At 50.2% G+C, this 18713-nt stretch overlaps 2 protein-coding genes across 4 annotated transcripts in view; one reads left to right on the top strand and one right to left on the bottom strand.

Annotated features, from left to right (window-relative positions):
• Nucleotides 1-18713, top strand: part of LOC122373394 (citramalyl-CoA lyase, mitochondrial-like) — a 69632-nt gene that overhangs the window by 3017 nt on the left and 47902 nt on the right. For 2 of the 3 annotated variants that reach the window (XR_006255037.1, XR_006255038.1), the window contains exons 4-7: nucleotides 243-435; nucleotides 851-964; nucleotides 2931-3109; nucleotides 3470-3631. Coding sequence is in view for 1 of the 3 variants with exons in the window: in XM_043351385.1 (XP_043207320.1) it covers nucleotides 243-435; nucleotides 851-964; nucleotides 2931-3109; nucleotides 3470-3565 (582 nt within the window). In the remaining 2 variants the exon portion in view is untranslated. Of the gene's footprint in view, nucleotides 1-242; nucleotides 436-850; nucleotides 965-2930; nucleotides 3110-3469; nucleotides 4075-18713 lie in introns of those variants that run through there. The other variant, XM_043351385.1, reaches the window with a different exon arrangement.
• The window catches only part of LOC122373397 (LDL receptor repeat-containing protein egg-1-like), a 45390-nt gene continuing 32351 nt past the window's right edge, over nucleotides 5675-18713 (bottom strand). Inside the window, exons 4-5 of the mRNA XM_043351391.1 lie at nucleotides 15816-16061; nucleotides 5675-10990 (exon numbers count right to left, since the gene is read on the bottom strand). Coding sequence (XP_043207326.1) covers nucleotides 10783-10990; nucleotides 15816-16061 — 454 coding nt within the window. The 3' untranslated portion in view covers nucleotides 5675-10782. The remainder of the gene's footprint in view (nucleotides 10991-15815; nucleotides 16062-18713) is intronic.

Here is an 18713-nt window from a genome sequence, read left to right on the forward strand (position 1 = left end):
ACACTAAGTGACCAGGAGCAAATTTGCTGCACAAGGGACAAGCTGCTCAGTGTTCACCTATGAAAGTCTGAGAAACATCAAGTGTCCATATATGAGAGAGCTGTACGCAAGTTAATAAAAAACTCCCTATTGTACAGCTGCTTGTTTTGTCTTACTAGCTTAGCCTGAGCAATCGCGTTGATGCAGTCTACAAGTGAAATAGAAGTGATGATTTCGTTTGTAAGTCATCTTTTTTCTTTCAGTTTGTCGACCGGCTTCGAAAGCACATGCCAGCAGACATGAAAACTCCGATGAATCTCATTTTGTTCACTGAGTCGGCTCTGGGAATGCTGAACCTCAGAGCCATCTGTGAGCGGACGCTGGAACTAACGTCTGACCTGCCACTCTCGCTAGATGGCCTCGTATTCGGCTCCGACGACTTCTGTGCTGACATCGGTGAGCGGGCAGCGTTGGTGTTGTATGGCCTGGCGTTGGTGTATCTTTTTATTACCCTGGAACCACTGCTTTGCACCATCGCTCCATTCGAGCTATATTTGCTGTACAGGCAAAAAGTTTGTACAAGTTACAAGTAGTAGGTTGTAATCGTCCTATTACGATATTCCTATACGGCTACGGGTGAGGATTAATCGAAAAGTTAACCAACAAAATGCACACCTCTTGCGGTGATCATCTCTCCTGTGACTCCCCTCCCTCCTTCCCCGCCCCTCCCTGCCCGCCCATCGCCCTTCTTTGTGTGTCGCTCCCCCAATCCCACGCCTACCCGCTACCATTTTATAGCTCACTGTGTTACCAAGCTGTCGTCACGCGACCTTATTTCACCCCTGGTCTGACACTACCGGACCTCTGGCAGGCGCCACGCGCACTTCGGAGGCGCGGGAACTACTGTTCGCGCGACAAAACTTCGTCATGATCGCCAAGGCGTTCAAACTGCAAGCCATAGACGTCGTGTACATCGATTATAAAGGTGGGTTATATAGTGCGAAAGGCCAGCTAACTTAAAAGTGAAATCGGTCTTTATTGAGACATGGGCGGCACGAAATGGCCGCAGGCAATCTGCGTAACTTGGCGCTGCGGCGGCAAAGGTGACACTTGTGGGACGGCTGACGGCAGACCGGGGGAGGGATGGGGGAGGTGGAGGGGCTTGTCGGGGAGAAGAGGAAGAGGGAGCTGGCTGGGAGACCAGGGAGAGGAAAGTTAGGTAGAGGAGACGTGAAGAGGAGCAGCCAGCAGGTTTTCACTCCTGAGAGGCCCGCCGAAATGTGAACTGAGAACTGGCCGACTGGTATTTGTACTGTTGGACGTGTGCAACCCAGGGTAGTTGAGCATATGCTTGTTTCTTGTGTAGTGCTGTTTATAAATTGTGCACGCGATTACATATAGTCTGTTCCATATCAAGCTTGCAGGCTTCAGAGCTTGCGATCGCATTGCGACAAAAAGCAGTACGTTATTTCTGAACGTATAGTTTTTATATTTAAAGGCGCAAATAATTGAAAAAGAGGACTACCGAATGAACTTCGACCGTAAGCCTGATACAGACCAGACATCTTATACGATATTGTGCAGACTTATTTATAAGCACTGAAATCTTTAGCTTCAAAACTATTTTCAATTTGGTTTTCTTATCATGATTTTCCTACCATTCATCATCTTATAATCATTTTAGGCTGTAGATGCTACATCTTCTACATTTTCTACCCGATCCAAAATTTGCGATCTTGTTCCAAAAAAATCAGGTCAGGAGGTGAAAACACTTAGGGTAAAACATGAAAAGCCGCAAGAATCAAGCTCGAAGTTGGCAAACAATCTCAGTGATATGTGTACTTTAAGGTACAAGGTCGGACACTTTTTGGTCTGGGTAGTGTATTGTATTCCCCCCCCCCACCCCCCACCCCCGTTGTGTCTCATATCCTCTTCAGTCTTCACGCTCAGAAGGGCCAGTGCCTACAGATCTCCCACGGTATCGCCCTCCCGCTGGCTGGTGCCGCCCTCCCGCTGGCTACCGCTCCCCTCCCGCGCTGACCACTGCCACCCTCCCACGCTGACCACCGCCACCCTGACCCTCCCGCTGACCGCTGCCTTGGCCCTCCCGCTGGCTACCGCTCCCCTCCCGCGCTGACCACTGCCACCCTCCCGCGCTGACCACTGCCACCCTCCCGCTGACCACTGCCTCCCTCCCGCTGACCACTGCCACCCTCCCGCGCTGACCACTGCCGCCCTGGCCCGCGCTGACCACTGCCACCCTCCCGCGCTGACCAGTACCGCCCTGGCCCTCCCGCTGACCACCGCCGCCCTGGCCCTCTCGCTGACCGCCGCCACCCTCCCGCGCTGACCACCGCCGCCCTCCCGCGCTGACCACCGCCCCCCTCCCGCGCTGACCACCGCCCCCCTCCCGCGCTGACCACCGCCACCCTCCGGCGCTGACCCCGTACCGGGGGTCGGTGTCGGGTGCGGCACGGGCCCGGTAGTAGGCATCCACTGCGTTGCAGTCGGACGGACAGCTGAGCTGTGTTGTGGCTGGGCCACCCCGGCCGCGCCACTCAAGGTCGCCGTGCCTCGTGTCTGACCCGTGAGACCTGGCTGACGCCGGCAGGTGACCCCTGAGGCCGGCACGGCAGCCGGCGAGGGTCCGGCAGGGTGCCAACTGAGAGTGTTTTGTAAGATGGGCTCGTAGATGTCCTGTCTCCGACATTGACCGTGTTTCGTCCCACCGACTGGCCGTGCCTTGTACCACTGACTGGCCGTTCCTTGTCCCACAGGCCGTGTCTTTTCCCACAGACTGGCCGTGCCTTGTACCACTGACTGGTCGTGCTTCGTACCGCAGATAGGCCGAGTCTCGTCCTACCATGACTCTTCCCACCAACTTACTGTGCCTCGCCCTAACTGACCGTGTATCGTGCTGACTATCCTCGTCCCCTCCCATCTCTCGGCAGACCTCGAGGGACTACGGTGCCAGTCGGAGGAGGGCGCCCAGTTCGGCTTCACGGGGAAGCAGGTGATCCACCCGGGCCAGGTACCGGTGGTGCAGAGTGCCTTCTCACCCTCCCCCGAGCGGGCAGAGTGGGCCGCCCGCCTGGTGGAGGCGTTCGAGAAACACCAGACCTCCGGAAAGGTGGGCCAACGGCGCGCGAGACGGGAGCCGGGCCGCGGTGGTGGGGTCTTCCCGGGCGTGGGCCGGATGTGGATCTACTTTAGTATTACGTTTTGAATGTTGTATTTGATTTTATGTGATATTCGGCATACCTTCCAAATAGGAGAATACGTTAGAATGTATGATAAGCTACATATTAAGAAAATGAAATTGAATGTAGCTGACCATCCTGGGTAGTGGGTATATTGCACCGGGAGGGATTTCTTATTTCTCTGCTAGATTTCTCAGTCATGTTTTAAACGATGTTCAGAAATTGAATATCCACTGTAACCCTGCTTTGGTTTATCCATCCATTCAGTAACGTTCTTCCGTGTTTTGCAGGGCGCCTTCACGTTCGGCGGCCACATGATCGACCGACCGCTGCTGCTGCAGGCGCACAACGTGCTGCGAATGCAGACTCGCTCAGAGGCCAGCTGAGCCGACCTCGGGCCAGTGACGTCACTCGCTCACTGACCAATGACATCGCTCAGCTGTCCACCCCAGGTAGGCGCCCTGCTGGGAAGGGAACTCGATTCGACCTTATCTGCTTGTTCGGTGATACCATTGGTGGTTATTTGTGATGCGAAGAAGTGAATGAATTGTAGTGAGTTGACGAAGCTCGGAAGTAGGCTGGTTGGCCAGAAAGTAATAGAGCTTAGTATGACGCAGTGTTTTGGATATCAGCGATTGTTTTTGTACTGATATAATTGTATGGATTTATTTTGCATAGATACTGTTTGCGTGATGCTTTCTTATGACCTTTCAGCGTCGCTGAAGCACATTTTTCGTTAAGATTGTGAATTTATAAGGGCAGCTACCTCGAAACTTAATCGCTGCCCTTTATTTTGTTGCTGTTCGGAATTTACGCCAGGTATGGCTAGAGTGTTGTTTGAGGTCTGGCCGCTCAGCATTGTTCAGTGGTTGGAGTATATGAGTCGAGTCAATTTTCTTTAAGTTTCTCAGTGCTTGTGCGAGGATCATATTAATGCATTTTGATTAATGATTAATGACCTTACCCTCGTAGTTTGAAAAAGTTAGATCAAAACACTTGTTTATTAATAATTTCGAGCACAAGATTGATTTCGAGCTAAAGATTGGATTTTTATCGTGACATTTTAAGCTTTGTATTCTGATGAAGAGCTGTGCTCGAAATTATTAATAAACAAGTGTTTTGATCTAACTTTTTCAAACTACGAGGGTAAGGTCATTAACCCTTGCACGACCAGGCCATTTCTCATAACACGAACGACCAGGGGGGGGGGGTTGTTACGACCCCCCCCCCTGGCGTTTCGAAACGGAAGGTCGTAGAGCTTAGCGGAAAAAACCAACGGATTGCTCTCAACGAGATCTCGCGATTGGTGGTATATTTTTTGGTCCTAGGTCAACATTTGACCTACTTATGACCGGTCAAAGGTCAAATTTTCCGAAAAAATCAAACTTTTTCAACTTTCCGCGGCGATTGCGGCAAAACGGTGGGAGATATCGACTTGAAACCTTCACTATCGTGTTCCTTGATCAATTCTCTATCGTTTGGTATGTATTTCGTTTCCCTAGCTCTAAAAATGGCGCGTTGGGAGCGCCGGAAGTCGGCAAGGTCACAGTCGGCGGCAGAAATTCGAAAAATCAAAATTTAAATTTTTGAAATCTGATTGTATTTTTGGATTTGGGAGGTCCATTTGCTCCCTATAGAAGCTAATATTGCTGCATATTCCCATTGAGGTGACAAGAATTAGCAAAATAGTGGTTCGGGCGCTTTTCAAAAATAGTACCGGATGCTGTTCCTCTTGTGACGTCATAGCTCCGTGACCTGACCTGACCCGGTCAATTTTCTTGCACCACACGATAGCCAATGCTTGCCCCAACATGCATGGGGAGTTTCATCATGATCCATCAAACAATGTGGGTATCACCGGCAGAAAACCTAGGGATTCGGCGCACACGTTTGGTAACTGTCGGCCGGAGGCTGTACCTCTTATGACGTCATAACTCCGTGACCTGACATGACCCGATCAATTTTTTTCGGCAAAAGATGCGCAAAGGTTGCCCCAGAGGGTATTGAAAATTTCAGCCCGCTACGACAAGCCGTTTAGCGTGCACTTCGAAAAATCCTCAGGGGGGGGGGTTGATACACCCCCCCCCCCTAGGCGTTCTAGGGTTAATCATTAGTCGAGTCAATTGGTGAAGTCAAAAGTCTATGGGTGGAGTCGGTGAATTGAGTCAGTGATCGGTGGTTGGAGTCAATGGTCAGTCCAGGAGCCGCCGACAATGTCTGTGAGACCACCAGTCAGGTGCAATGTGTCCTTGGAGGATAAGAAAGGAGTCTGTCTGTACCCCCGGGTAGGCCATGCTAGTGTATTTTCTATGTACGTGCGAATATATAAGCATAGTTTCCAGTGACGGGCTCTTCGTGGCTTCATCGATGCAAATTTTCTGGTGTGGCTGTATGGGTCTCGTCTCCAGTTAAATTTCAATTTTAGAGTAACCGTGAGTCAGTGTTTGTCATTCATTTGCTACGTGAATCAACTACATATGCGCAGACAAAAACCCTTTCTACACACTATATTTATTACGAAAAGCTTACACACATGATGTCTACCGGTCTACGCTCTAAATACAATTGTATGTAATACAAAGCAGCAGTCTGAAAACACCGCCTTTAGGCCTCGTCAGACATGGCTGCGTTCACTTGGTCGGACCACGGTAGGCGTGGCTGGTCCCAAATGGACCTTACCGCTTAAATATGCGTCTAGTCTAAGTCACAGAGCGCCACGAACACATCAAGACCACAACAGTACAGCTGGCATACATACAAGCACTGCTTTGTACACCTAGTTCTAAGCGACGTCCTTACTCTAAGCGCGCTTACATAGCACATTCACAGACAATGGACTATCACATACAGATAACAAGCATATCGACCCGTAACGAATACAAAATACGATCATGTGTACTGGTATGCATGTATTCTGGTGCTGCGAAACGGCCGGCATGATTTATATTTGTACCAACTGATGGCACATCACGTCCAAAAATGGGCCAGATGTCGCCGAGATGGCGATAGTCAGTGTGCAGGTTTTAGGGTTCGATGCTAAACCTTCAAGCTATTGGATGACTTTTACTGCATAGTTAATTGTACACAACGTTATCTGAACGGGTGGATCTATAAAGTGAAACTGACGTTACTGACGTTCTTCTTGAAACTGACGCACAGTTGGTGGAAAGGGGAGGCAACAGTCAACCAATCTGTTATCGCCTTCGCCCTTGGGCGCAAACATGGACAAGCTGGCTTTTGTATGACACTACACAATTTCATCGAACACATCATTCGTCTCGTATCTAAGCCTTAGTGCGGTGAGTCCATTGCGTCAGCAAGGATGGTGGAAAATAAGCATAAATATAAATCAGGATAGCCGGCCTATCAGTCTCGGACTGCAAGTGTAAATCGTTCTCTCCCCACTGACTGTCTCCGGTCTTATCAATATAAGCACACAGCCGTATTGATTCTTCCATTGCTCGCTCGAACATTGCACTCTCTCAAGCTCTCGCACTATCCCATCACTCATTCAAAGGCAACTCCGAATGCATTTCTGCACTAGCCTTCAAAAGCTAGCCATTCTCGTCCGTCGTATTCCGTCAAGCCCTACTGCTCACCAGTATTCTACTAATTTGCTTACTTTTCCGAAAGTTTCTACTGTTTTCTACCGTGATCTACATTTCACAAGCATATTCATTCGAGTTCGTGTGCTGTCTCGCGAAGCTGTCAGCATTCTGCCCTTTTGCAGGGCGGCGCCACAAATCATTCACACCACAGCCAGATGAGCCTCGTCAGAGATGCCAATTCCAGGAAAACTAAGCCCCATTGACATTTGTTGGTACTCCATACCAATTTAGCCATAAGTGGGAAGTTCAGTGACTATGATGGACTTTCCTTCCGTCTGCGTTTCTGATCACTTCCAGTCAGCGCACCCTACCAGGCATGGCTGCCAACTCTAGTCTACAGTCTACATGTTCGCTACTGTTTCTAAGAAATGTCTAGACCCTCTCGATCTTTTCAACCGCCAGCGACTAACCTGCGACTTTCCTCAGCTCGACAGTGCACTGCTCCTCATGAACATATTTTAAGTTATCTCCCACTCTTAGAATCTACCATATCTCCTCACACGTTGCACGCTTATCTCCATCAACCGCACCATGCTCCATTTCAGCTTCAATATCCACCAGTGTTCAAAGTTATTCAAACACCATATCGTGAAATATTGGCCCCTCGCAATCAGGTCACTTAGCGCGCGCACATTCTTTCGTCGGAAATGGACACTTCCTGTGAAGCTGGCAAGTTTCTTCGAACCGAATATTGGAGCTTTGCTGCATTGAAAGGGGCAAATTTTGCTGTTGCGAGAACGCACGCCACTGACATTTTAGTATGAATTTTGACCTTTTTCGATTAAGAATAAGTACGCTCGGTAATGACATGAACAATGAACATTGTCTGCGCTTTTCGCCTGTGCCGTAGTTTCTTAGAAATTTTCTTGTCTTACCCCAGTGACTGCATTTGGCACGTCTTACGAAACTTGGCAAGGAAATAAAAGTAATGTACTTTTACAGAAAAAAAAACTGATCATGATATCATTTGAATTTGTGGATGTCTCTTTACTAAACGGTTGTAGACATGACATCGTACGATTTAAACAATAAGTTATTTTTCATCTCTCCCCTTTTTGTACTCTAAATTTTGTTAGCAACTAGCGCAGCAAGTCATTCATCCATCCATTCACGTGCAGAGAGGTTCCAGCTCTCTGAGCCCGTTTTCACTAACTCGTGCAGCCATCGGCTGAAGATGCTCCCTCCTCCTCCAGACTTTAAAATATATTCTGATTTGCTGCTCAGTCCACCTTACCTACATTGACTAAACATTGTGCTGCTGCCATCATCCTTAGTTTCTAGTTATCTATGCAAAGTATCTGCCATTCCTCCCTTTATTCCACTGGACGATTTGAACGACCCTTACAGTACATTCCCCATATCAGCCTCCCTAATCAGTCTATCTGACCGTCTAAACGATCGCCTCTCTCTCTCTCTCTCTCTCTCTCTCTCTCTCTCTCTCTCTCTCTCTCTCTCTCTCTCTCTCTCTCTCTCTCTCTCTCTCTCTCTCTCTCTCTCTCTCTCTCTCTCTCTCTCTCTCGTCCTCTCTCTCTCTCTCTCTCTCTCTCTCTCTCTCTCTCTCTCTCTCTCTCTCTCTCTCTCTCTCTCTCTCTCTCTCTCTCTCTCTCTCTCTCTCTCTCTCTCTCTCTCTCTCTCTCTCTCTCCCTTCATTATTCCTTAGTCCACTTGTTTCGTTGACGAACCCCCCTCCCTGCTCCCCACTTGCTCCTCCCCACCTCACCTCTCCACGCGCTGGGGCGCTTTGTACTTGCATCAGTCCGGCCCTTGATCCTCCCCTCCCTCTTCTCAATCCCTTCTTTCCCCTTTCTCCCGTTCTCCTTATGCACATTGGCTAAACTGAATGCACACCCCGCGAGGAGCTATCGGTGAACGTCTTGTGTGCTGCACTTTCGTGATTTATAACATGTTGTGGTCGAGAAAATAGTACCCCGATTGGTTTGTTGCTCAGGTTTTCGGTAATCCGTAGAAGTTTCGCCTGTCTTTACTGTCCTTGACAACTTGTCATGGCTCGGTATTAGTGCTCGTCGGCTTGAACAATATCCTAAATTGAGTGTTGAGGCAGAGGCAAGATTGCAGCGGATGCTTAGAAATGATAAATGAGAGCAAGCACGGAGAAGGCTGACATAAACTGAGTTTACGCGTTTTCAGCAACTTTAAATTGTTCGGCCTATCTGCTATGTTTCTGTATTGTGTGCCTCAGAAAACGGAAACGATGGTGCTTACTGCTTAGTATCTATAAGTATAAACCATTCATGCATCGTCGTGTGCCACATTAAATACCTACAAAATAACTTTTATATGCACACAAACACACAGACATTCATATTTACACACCTCCACGACATGATTAAGTAGCTACCCTACCTATTTGCAAGCCATCCACGAATAATGTCTGAAAAAAAAAAACAGAGTCCAGGAACAGTAACAAATACAGGTGTACACTAGTACAAAAGTAAGGCGGAGCCTGCAGTTCTTTAAATAACGGTAATATAAAAATACAACCTTAGTAAATATAACAGCAGATGAAGATTGCGAAAAACTTTACATTGCTTTTTGATTATTTTGAAGGCTGCGCGGGAATCGTATAAGGCAACGAGTACCTCATTTAATTCCATGGGAAGGCTTGTAAAAAGATTAGACGGCCCTAAAATTAATGCAAATGACGAAAATGTTTGCAATCTCAAATCATGGCACGTAACATACTTCAGTACAATACCCAAACACAATCAAATGTCATTCATTTAATTTAATGACCCAGGAATCTCTTGTAAACCTACTGACGTGCGACCGACGGAGGTACTTCAGTATGTCGCTACACGCACCTACATCCTACATGCAAGATTACTTTACTAATACCTACATGGACCAGTGTAAATAAATAAAAATAAACTTCAGCTCTATCGAGATTCGGTGAAGCGCCCAACTTCGATAGCACTTCACATAGACGTATAAAAAGATGTCTCGCAAAGCTCTCGACCATTGCGCTGGCCGTCATACCCGCTATAGCATTAGCTGCCACCGGCTGCTTGGGCCCGTTGGGGAGCGACGAGTGGCCTCGCTGTTGTACTTACAATTAATTTGTGTCGCGATCGCGGCCCGTGGCCAGGAGCCGGCGCGGTGCGGAGCCCAGAGCCGCCAAGGAGATGGTGGGTGTCGGGGAATGAAAGGATTAAGGAAAAGGGGAAGCGAGGGTACGCAAATTACAAGGCAATGCAAGGCCTTGGCTCCCAGCCCGCCATGACCGGTGACCTGGAACAGTAGCCGCCGAAAATCGAACTGACCCAGCGACATCGGCCGGGTCGATAGATGAGCCATAGACCGACGCGATAATTTATCGCCTGGAATTTCTGCTGACTGGCTGGCTGGAATCAGACGGGTCGGAGTGTGAGGGCGGTGTCTTACTGAAAACGAACGCTGCCTGTTGGGGCACTCTGGCCTTCTGACCTTCGGCTGCTTAAACCAGGTCGTTTCGGACCCCGCCATTGCTGTGCAACTCCCGCTGCTTATACTAGTGTACAATACAATTACCATGCACTACATACAACCCCCCACTGGGCGCGCTCCATACAAAATCCCCAGCGAGACGACTCGGTAGGGCTGTAAATGGTGATCCCGGCGAGACCGCAGCGCACAGTGGTCAGGTTCGGCGGCGATCCGACCATAATTACAAATAGCCCTTCAGACCAAGAAGGGGTCCATGTCGCATTTTGATATCTACAAGCTGCTCTGTTTTAAATAAATATTTAATGGTTGAGATTCCATCTTTGAGCCATGTTGGAAACCACCCTGTACAAAATTGGCACCGAAATTCGGATATGAATCCGTTCTTTTACCCAGCCGGTCACTTGCTGATTGCGGAGATAACCAATCAACATGACCGCATGGTGAATGAATGGCTGAAGCTGATGCCGCTGTCTGCTGTGAGAGATACGATGGGTCTGCCTCAGTCCGGTCCCACGCCGGCCGGCGGCGGCGGCTGGCGCAGAGAGGTGTGTTCAGCGGAGCGTTAGCAGCGTCAGCAGCAGCAGCGTCAGCAGTGTCGGCGGCAGGCCGGCGCCGAGCAGCGCGGCTGGCCCGGCGGCGCCGGCGCGACCCCCGGCCTCCGGGTGCCGCGGCCGCCGGCCGGCGCTCACCGGCGAGCGCGGCTCCTCGGGACAGTCGAGCTCGTCCTCGCCGCCGTCACAGTCCTCCACCCCGTTACACCTGTGGACGGGAGCATCGTCACAGTCCAGTGCTCACATCCACAGCCCTCCGCACCGTGATAGTGCGGAGTCACAGCCCTTCGCATCTTCCATCCCCATCGCCACCGTCTTCTCCACCATATGGTCATTTCCTCGGCTACATAACATGTTTCGGGAAGGAAGGGTTGTGCCGCATGGCCAATGAGCGCACACGGTGTACAGTCTGTCTTGAAAGTACCGCAGCATGGCAGGGTGGCGCTGGTGGGCCGGCGCAGCGGAGGGCGGTCAGGTTTGAGGGCCACTGGATCGCCTGACCCTTGGGGGGAAGGGAAGGGAGGGAGGGAGGAGAGGGGTGGGCGCGAGTGAGCGGGCTCTCGGTGCTGCCAGTGCGGCAGACAAGGCGCTGTTTTATGAATACGTTATACAGAGACACGAGCTAAGCGTAGTAATTCTCTTCCTGACATGAAAGTTTTGATAAATGGAAAGTGAAGCTTCCCTTTCGAGCCTCGCCAGACATTAGCGTGTTACACTTGTAATCCGGCCAGAAGGCAGCGGGTGCAGCCTCCGTCGTTTCGCTCAGATTCAGCTAGGGCTTCCAGAAAGTTGTGTGCGTGGTTACGAGACACACATTGAGAGTATTGGCTGCTTTATAGCGTCCACTGATAGAAATGGTCCGTAGGAACCCGCCTTACAGCCGTTCGGCTCCTGATCGGACATGTGAAATGATCAGGTCGGCCCTGATCATTTCACGTGCTGGGACCTGATGTTTCAATCACAAAATGCCTGGAAACGCGTAGATAATATGCGCTGACATGCATGGAATCGGCATTTTGGCCTGACATGGTGTCGAGAAGGAATTTACGGGTCAAAGACCATTGGGTTCAGGGTCATTTTCAGGAAAGATATAACATTGATCAATTCGAGGATATTGAAAGTTTTGTCGTGGTCGGTCGGTCGGTCGTATTTTACGCGAGTTATTCGTGAAAAAGCCGTGAGGAACCTCCTCCTGTAAGTGTGAAGGTTAAGATCTCAGGTCAACCGGTGATCTCTCGAGCATTCTTTAGAGCCGGCGAGCATTATAAATTTTCCTGAGGCTAGAACACTATAATGTAACCTAATGACCCGACCTTAAAAGATCTGGGTCTGATTCATTCCGCCATCAATGATCAAAGTGTTTAAAAAAGATGCAATATCAGGTATGTGTGGAGGGAAGTTGCAGCCCCCCCCCCCTTCCCCCCAACGCAGCAGTGTGCAGAGAGCCTGCTTTGTGAAGCAATAAATCTAGCCAGCTACTTTGAAGCCGAAAATATAAAGAAAAAGGGTTCTGAGTCGCGACGGCGCTGTTCCGACTGCAACTCCAAATCTGACTTCGGCCTGCTGATCGGCTCCGACTCCGACTCTGACTCCGGACCAGTGCACTGCCATAAGCATAAACGTATCACTTGCCGGTACGGGGATTGACGCAACTCTTCCGGACTGCTTTTGGTAGCTATTTTAGACTCTGCAACATTTGTTGGAGTCCGGTAAAATTTTCAGCATCTTGTGGAGGGAGAGGGAGAGAGATAGAGACTAGAGAGAGAGAGAGGGAGAGAGAGAGAGAGAGGGAGAGAGAGAGAGAGAGAGAGAGAGAGAGAGAGAGAGAGAGGGGGGGGGGAGCTTTGATAGATCATTAAACGAATAAAATTCACACCATACAGCCTCGTATGATCTCAACTCTCATCTTGATTCTTGAACTGAACAGTGAACAGTGAGCACTCAGGAACTGAAGATTAATTTGCCGCTACCTGTTAATACCCATAATCTCAGTGACCTTTCGGCATAAATCTGCATACCCCGTATTTGGTATACGATTATCAATCCTCTACCTAGAAGTAGGCGCTGCGAACAATTGCTTGGCCAGCCGATCGTAAAATGAAAACATTTGCCTATAACTTTTATGTATAGGAAATACGGAGCATAATGTGTTAGTTATTTTGTGAAGTTTTTTTTATGTAGCAGCCATTTGCCTTCTATAGTGTTTTTTTTTTTTGCATGATAATGATTATACTTCTAATAAGATGGAATAGTAATCTTTGGCACATAACCAAAGGAAGACAAAAACACACAAGTGTAGGATTTGCTTTGGCTTCCTTTAGTTATGAGCAAAAGGTTACCATTCCATCTTACTTCCATTGGCTTTCGCTTAAATACTATTTTGTTTCAATCTCAACAAGGGCGGTGAGAATGGGAGTTTTTTTACTTTTTATCTCGCATAAATAAATACGAAACAAATTACTTTATCCTAAGTTACTGGATCAATCGATCAGATTTAAACCCATAGTTAATCTGAGATTTTCGACAAACTACTGCGTTGACATTGTTCTGTGTTGTTATTCACATTGTTATTTCAGTTTTATTACATTTATTCTGTTCCGTTCCATGATCGTAAAGTATTGTTCATAGTGTTCAATATGTGTCATGTTCTGATAACAATGCAAGTAGTCGCGCTCATCCTTTAGATTGGCTACGTCTGTCTTTTCGTCGAGAATAAAACGGTTCCAAGGGTGAACCGGCCACCGGGGGATCGGCCGAGCCGGTCAAGCTCTCCACTCGTGCTCGCAGACGGCCCGTGCCCCCGGGCGACAGGCGCCGCAGCGGGGTGGAAAGAGTAAGGGAGAGCGGCACCCCACGCGACCTGCCCGGTCACTCTCTCCTGGCTCACTGCCGTCACGTGCTCTGGGGCTCTCAAACCACCGAGCTCCCGACCTTTAGTTCGCCGGGCCGCCGCAGCCCATGCTGCGGTACTTTCAAGACAGACTGTACTTTGGAGACTCTTACTTTGGCAAACGGCTTTCGATCCATTCCGTATCATCAATCATAATCTGCATTTTCCTATTCATCCGCCAATACCAATACAAAGTACTCTGGTCGTCAAGAAAGTTTGTCGAAAAGCATATAAGCATGGAGGAACGCAGCGACAATGTTGTTGCGCCTTTCTGTTCACATTTGTACCAATAGCACACTCGGACGCCGTCGGCTCAATTCGGCGCATTGTCATCGATCTCCGCCGGTGGAAAATAGCTGCCCTTCTACCTGCACCGCCCGTCCGCTCCCCACTTCCCGTCGCGGAGCATTTCCCAAAGTTGTTGGACGACCGGCCGGTGCCATTCCTCTGATGACTCGCCCTCTCAAATCTGCGCGCCCGCCTCCACACAGAGAGCGCGGCTCCATTTCATCTCCGTTCACGTGTCCGCCCGGTGAGGCCGCCACTGATATTGCCCAAGTTGGCCCGGCGGCCGACCGCCCCCCAGTCACACGGTGACACGCAACCGGAGCCGCAACAAAGAGGGCCGCTCACGCCGGCTGACGACTGCCGACTCTCCGCGCGGCCCCAAACGCCCTCCGGCGCTATGAAATATCAAATCCGGCGTTAAAACCCGCAGTAAATCTCTCCCCGTGGCCGCCGAGAAATTTTATTATTTGGCCTGTTTGAATATTCTAGTTGCGACAGTTTTATTGGCACAGGCGGCGCGGGCGGCGTGGCAGGACGGTGCCTGGTTTCGCTGGGACGTTACCAGTATGGGTCAGATCAAATCGGGACGTTCATGTCCTATTGCCCTCCCCCAACCCCCACTCCCGTTCCACCGCGAAGACTGGACGGTTGCCGGGCTCCCCTCGGCCCAGCAGCGGACGGCGATGTTTTCTATTGCTGCCGGGCGGCCGTATTTTATTCTCAGGGCTCGGCGGTCTCCGTCGGTGTCGTCGACGCCGCGGGCTCGTTATTGCCGCCAGACACGACTCTTTGTGCGCGTCGGGGGCGGCGGAGTCGCGGACCTGTTGCGTGTCGGTGTGACGTCACCGGCGGATCTGGCGGTGTGACGTCACTACCGGGAGGATGTCGTCGTCAGGGTGTTGTTGCTGGCGCCGCCCGAAGGTGTGTCCGGAAACCTGGCGTGATGCTGCAGCTAAGTGCCTTTATATCTCGGCCAGTCTCCAGGTGACTGCGCCTCGGGCAGTTCGGCACGACTTGATCTTTGGCTGCTGAAACGGCGCGGCGCCTGGTGACCTGGCGACCCTCGGTGACCTTAGCCGGCTCCTGGCGAAGTTCGCAGTCGGCCTCAAACAAAGACCCATCTCGGGCCGGTTAATGAAAATCCGCCGCCTCCGCGCCGCCGGCTACCGGCTGCAATTGAACGCCTCTATCTGTATCGAATCGGCGCGCCGGAGCTGTCGATCAAACGACGCCACATCAGCGGTGTCCCGGCTGGACGGCGATCGCCCCGCGCGCCCGACCGGCCCTCCCAATGGCGGTGATAAGGAGCGACGCGCCGCCACCCGGTAAATAACGGACTCGATAAACAATTATGGGGATTTGGCGGCGGCGCCGACGGCACAGAGCCGCCCAGAATGGACCCATAACGGCGTATCTGGCCATCGCCGGTGCGCCAGACGCGTCGCCGCCGTCGCGCCACCGAAATGGGAAAGGGGGGGGGGGCTGGGTAGGGTGGTGGAGGGGGCTACCGATCGGGCCAATCCTCGGTGGCAGTAAATAAAGGCAAGGTGGACACATCCTCATGTAAGGAACTGTGTGGCGACAGGCATATTGCAAAAAGCATGCGAATATACTTTTCCAATTCCAGGTGTGGTCAGTGAGCCAAAACGAAAGATATTTTATGGTTTTGTAAACAAAGTTCCTGACATAGTTGTGTGCAAATAAAATGGTGTATTTACTTTCTAGGTAGTAGGTACCATTTCATAATAACTACAATACTATCTATGGACTGTTTTTGTTTTGTCAAACCAGAAACTAACCACCACTCCCCGCGCTAGCGCCCCACACAGGCGCTACGGCCGCCGCTGCTGCCCACCTTCTGAACTGCTCGATGCAGACGTCCGATCGGCAGTGGAAGGCGCCGTGCCGGCACTCGCGGCAGATCTTCTCATCCTCTCCGTGCGGGCAGTCCATGTGGCCGTCACACACGTTACACCTTTTCAGGCAGAGCCGCGGCGGCCCGGAGAGCGTGCAACTGAACTCGTGTGGTCGGCAGGAGCGCCGCTCGGTGCCACAGTTCCACTCGTCTGAGCCGTCTGAACACACCGGGTGGCAGTCGCACCTGCGGACAGAACACAGGGAGCACGGGGTCGGCACGGAGCGGGGGGGGGGCACAGGACGCGGCGGGTTACACGGGCGGCACGGACTCGCGGGTGCACACGGGGCGAGAGATGAGTTGGGAGTATCTCAGCTCCGCACCTGTACGAGTCACTTTTGCGCTCGCTCGTTTTTATTGGTCTAGCTGTTTTATGGCCTTGCTGGTACAATTACATAAGTTGAGCCTCTTAAAAGTTATAAAATCTTTAAAAAACATGGATTAAATATCAAAACGTTATCGGTTTCGAACCGCCCATATCATATATTTGGTATTCAATTGATCGGCGCATTAAGTATGAGATATACGCTGGAATATTTTTACATCTTTTCTGCACGTTACCTATCAACAACAATGTCGTAAGAATATTTTGGCGACAATGTCATATTTTGCGAAGCCCGTTGGATGCCATTAAGCATCGCATTTATTGCAGCATATAAACGTTAAAATTGTGATGCCAGGAATGCATTAATTCCTGTCTCTGTTGAGTTATTGGTAAGCTTTGAGTGCGGCACTAGGCATTTAACAGCGTCCTACATTCATCGCAAGAGGCGCATCAAGTCAACATTTCGTCGTTTTACAGGCCACTGCTCCAGTGCCATTATTGACACTACATAGTGCACGTTTATACCAGACACCAGGCACCACATCGTTGTCACTAAGATCTGGAACGGCAAGTGGTGACTGGTGCCCAGGTCGTCCAAATACTCTAGGTCCGGTCCAGCCCTAGGCATCAAACGCGACTCGGGGCCACAGAAGCATTGTGGCCTGTGGGAGCCCCAAAGACCGATGGAGGGCGCTCGCGCTCTTGACGCTCCCGCTCTTAAAGGGACTATCCCACTTTCTAAAATGTTGTTAAAACCAGTTCAATTATGCCCGACTTTATAGATTGGATGACCAGGAACACGGTTTTGGCATTGATTTTTCGTTAAACATCTTAGGCTTCCCATATTCCAAACACAAACTTTCAAATATGTGACGTCACAGCCCAAAATTACCACCTTCCCCAGGCCACATTACTGTCATAAAGCTGATTCTTTTTACTCTGTAGGCACCACATTCAGACCAAGTTTTAAGCGATTTTTCAACGAACAAACCCATTTAAATCAGAATGACTAAACGAGGTGACGTCACACTAACGGTCGCTCCATGTTGAAGATAGGGCCTTGTACAAGGCCCATTTTCAAATGAAGGGAACGAATTTTTTTCAACACCAAGAGGCCGCGGGGGTTGCAACCTAGATAGATAGTGGTTTCTGAACCTCGCCGCAAACTTGGCTATCTCAACTCAAACCCCATGTTAAAGGTGGGATAGTCCCTTTAAATGGACTTTCGATGGTCTCATATCGCCTTTCGTTTCCCGATCACTAGCTTTCAGGAGGAAAAGTTTGAATGGCTCGATGGGCGGTTTCTACGTTTTTTGCACCCCATGTTTTTGGATGGGGTACAGCTGTATTGTGTATTGTATTGTATTTAACATCTGGGGGGCATCCACAGGTAGTTGTGGCTATTACGCTCCCGCGTCATATGAGAATGGAACAAAAAGACATCACACTCAACATATCACACAAAACTCACCAAAACGCATGGCTATGCATGAATAGATTTCAGCTGACATACATGCAACCCATATGCATAAGCCTAAATCAGTGTTGAAAGCGACGTTTGAGCGATGATTTGAACTTGTTTGTTGACATGTCCGGAAAATCACTGGGCAGAGCGTTGTACTGCATGGCTGCACGGTAGCTGAACCTTCGACGCCCCGCCTCTGTGTGGATGCCAGGTAGCCACAGCCTGCTATCCCGTCTAGTCGCTCGCTCGCGCATCTCCTCATTTCGGCGAAACATAGCGGCAATGTCAGCTGGCTCGCCCGTTCGGATAACCTTGTGCAGTAGCACCAGCGTATCGTACGACGATAGGTCACCAGCCGAGAGCCACCCCAGCGCGTCCCTTACATCAGCCACGTGGTCATATTTGCGACGGCCAGACACAACCCTTGCGGCAAAATTAATGACCTTATCAAGTCGTGCGAGGTTCCCTTTCGAGCAGTTCCCGTAAACGGGCAGGCAGTACCGCACATGTGAGAGAACAAGAGCAGTCACAAGCGTCACAATCGTTTCCTCTGGTATGTAGTGGCGCACCTGGCTCAATCCTATCAGCGCTCCGAAACATTTACCAACAATGGCAGCAACATGGTCATCCCAGGTGAGGTAAGAATCGAAGGTCACGCCCAGATTCTTGACCTTTTGACACGGTTTCAAGACGGCGTCTCTAAATCTTACATTTATGTCAGGCAGGTTGCGCATGCTCTGCCGGCTGCCAAACGCAATCAATTCAGTCTTGGTGGCATTGACTTTCAACCCATTGGCCGCAAACCAGTCACTGAGAGCTGCACCCCTGCACCCCCTCTTCTGCCACTCCTGGCTAAGCATGCTTACAACTGCATTCCTACAGAGCTGCAATAATAAATCAATGACAAAGTGATCCATTTCCCGTGTGTCAATATGGTGTAGGCACTGTGCTCACTGCAGTTCTTGTTCTTAGCATTGGATTGGAACTGTGCTACAGCCTTGCGGCAACCCCTAGTTGAGCCGCGGCGGCACGGCGTTCGCTGTATAGG

Source organism: Amphibalanus amphitrite, unplaced genomic scaffold, assembly GCF_019059575.1.
Source record: "Amphibalanus amphitrite isolate SeventyFive unplaced genomic scaffold, NRLGWU_Aamphi_draft 001487F_arrow, whole genome shotgun sequence".
NCBI lineage: Eukaryota > Metazoa > Arthropoda > Thecostraca > Balanomorpha > Balanidae > Amphibalanus > Amphibalanus amphitrite.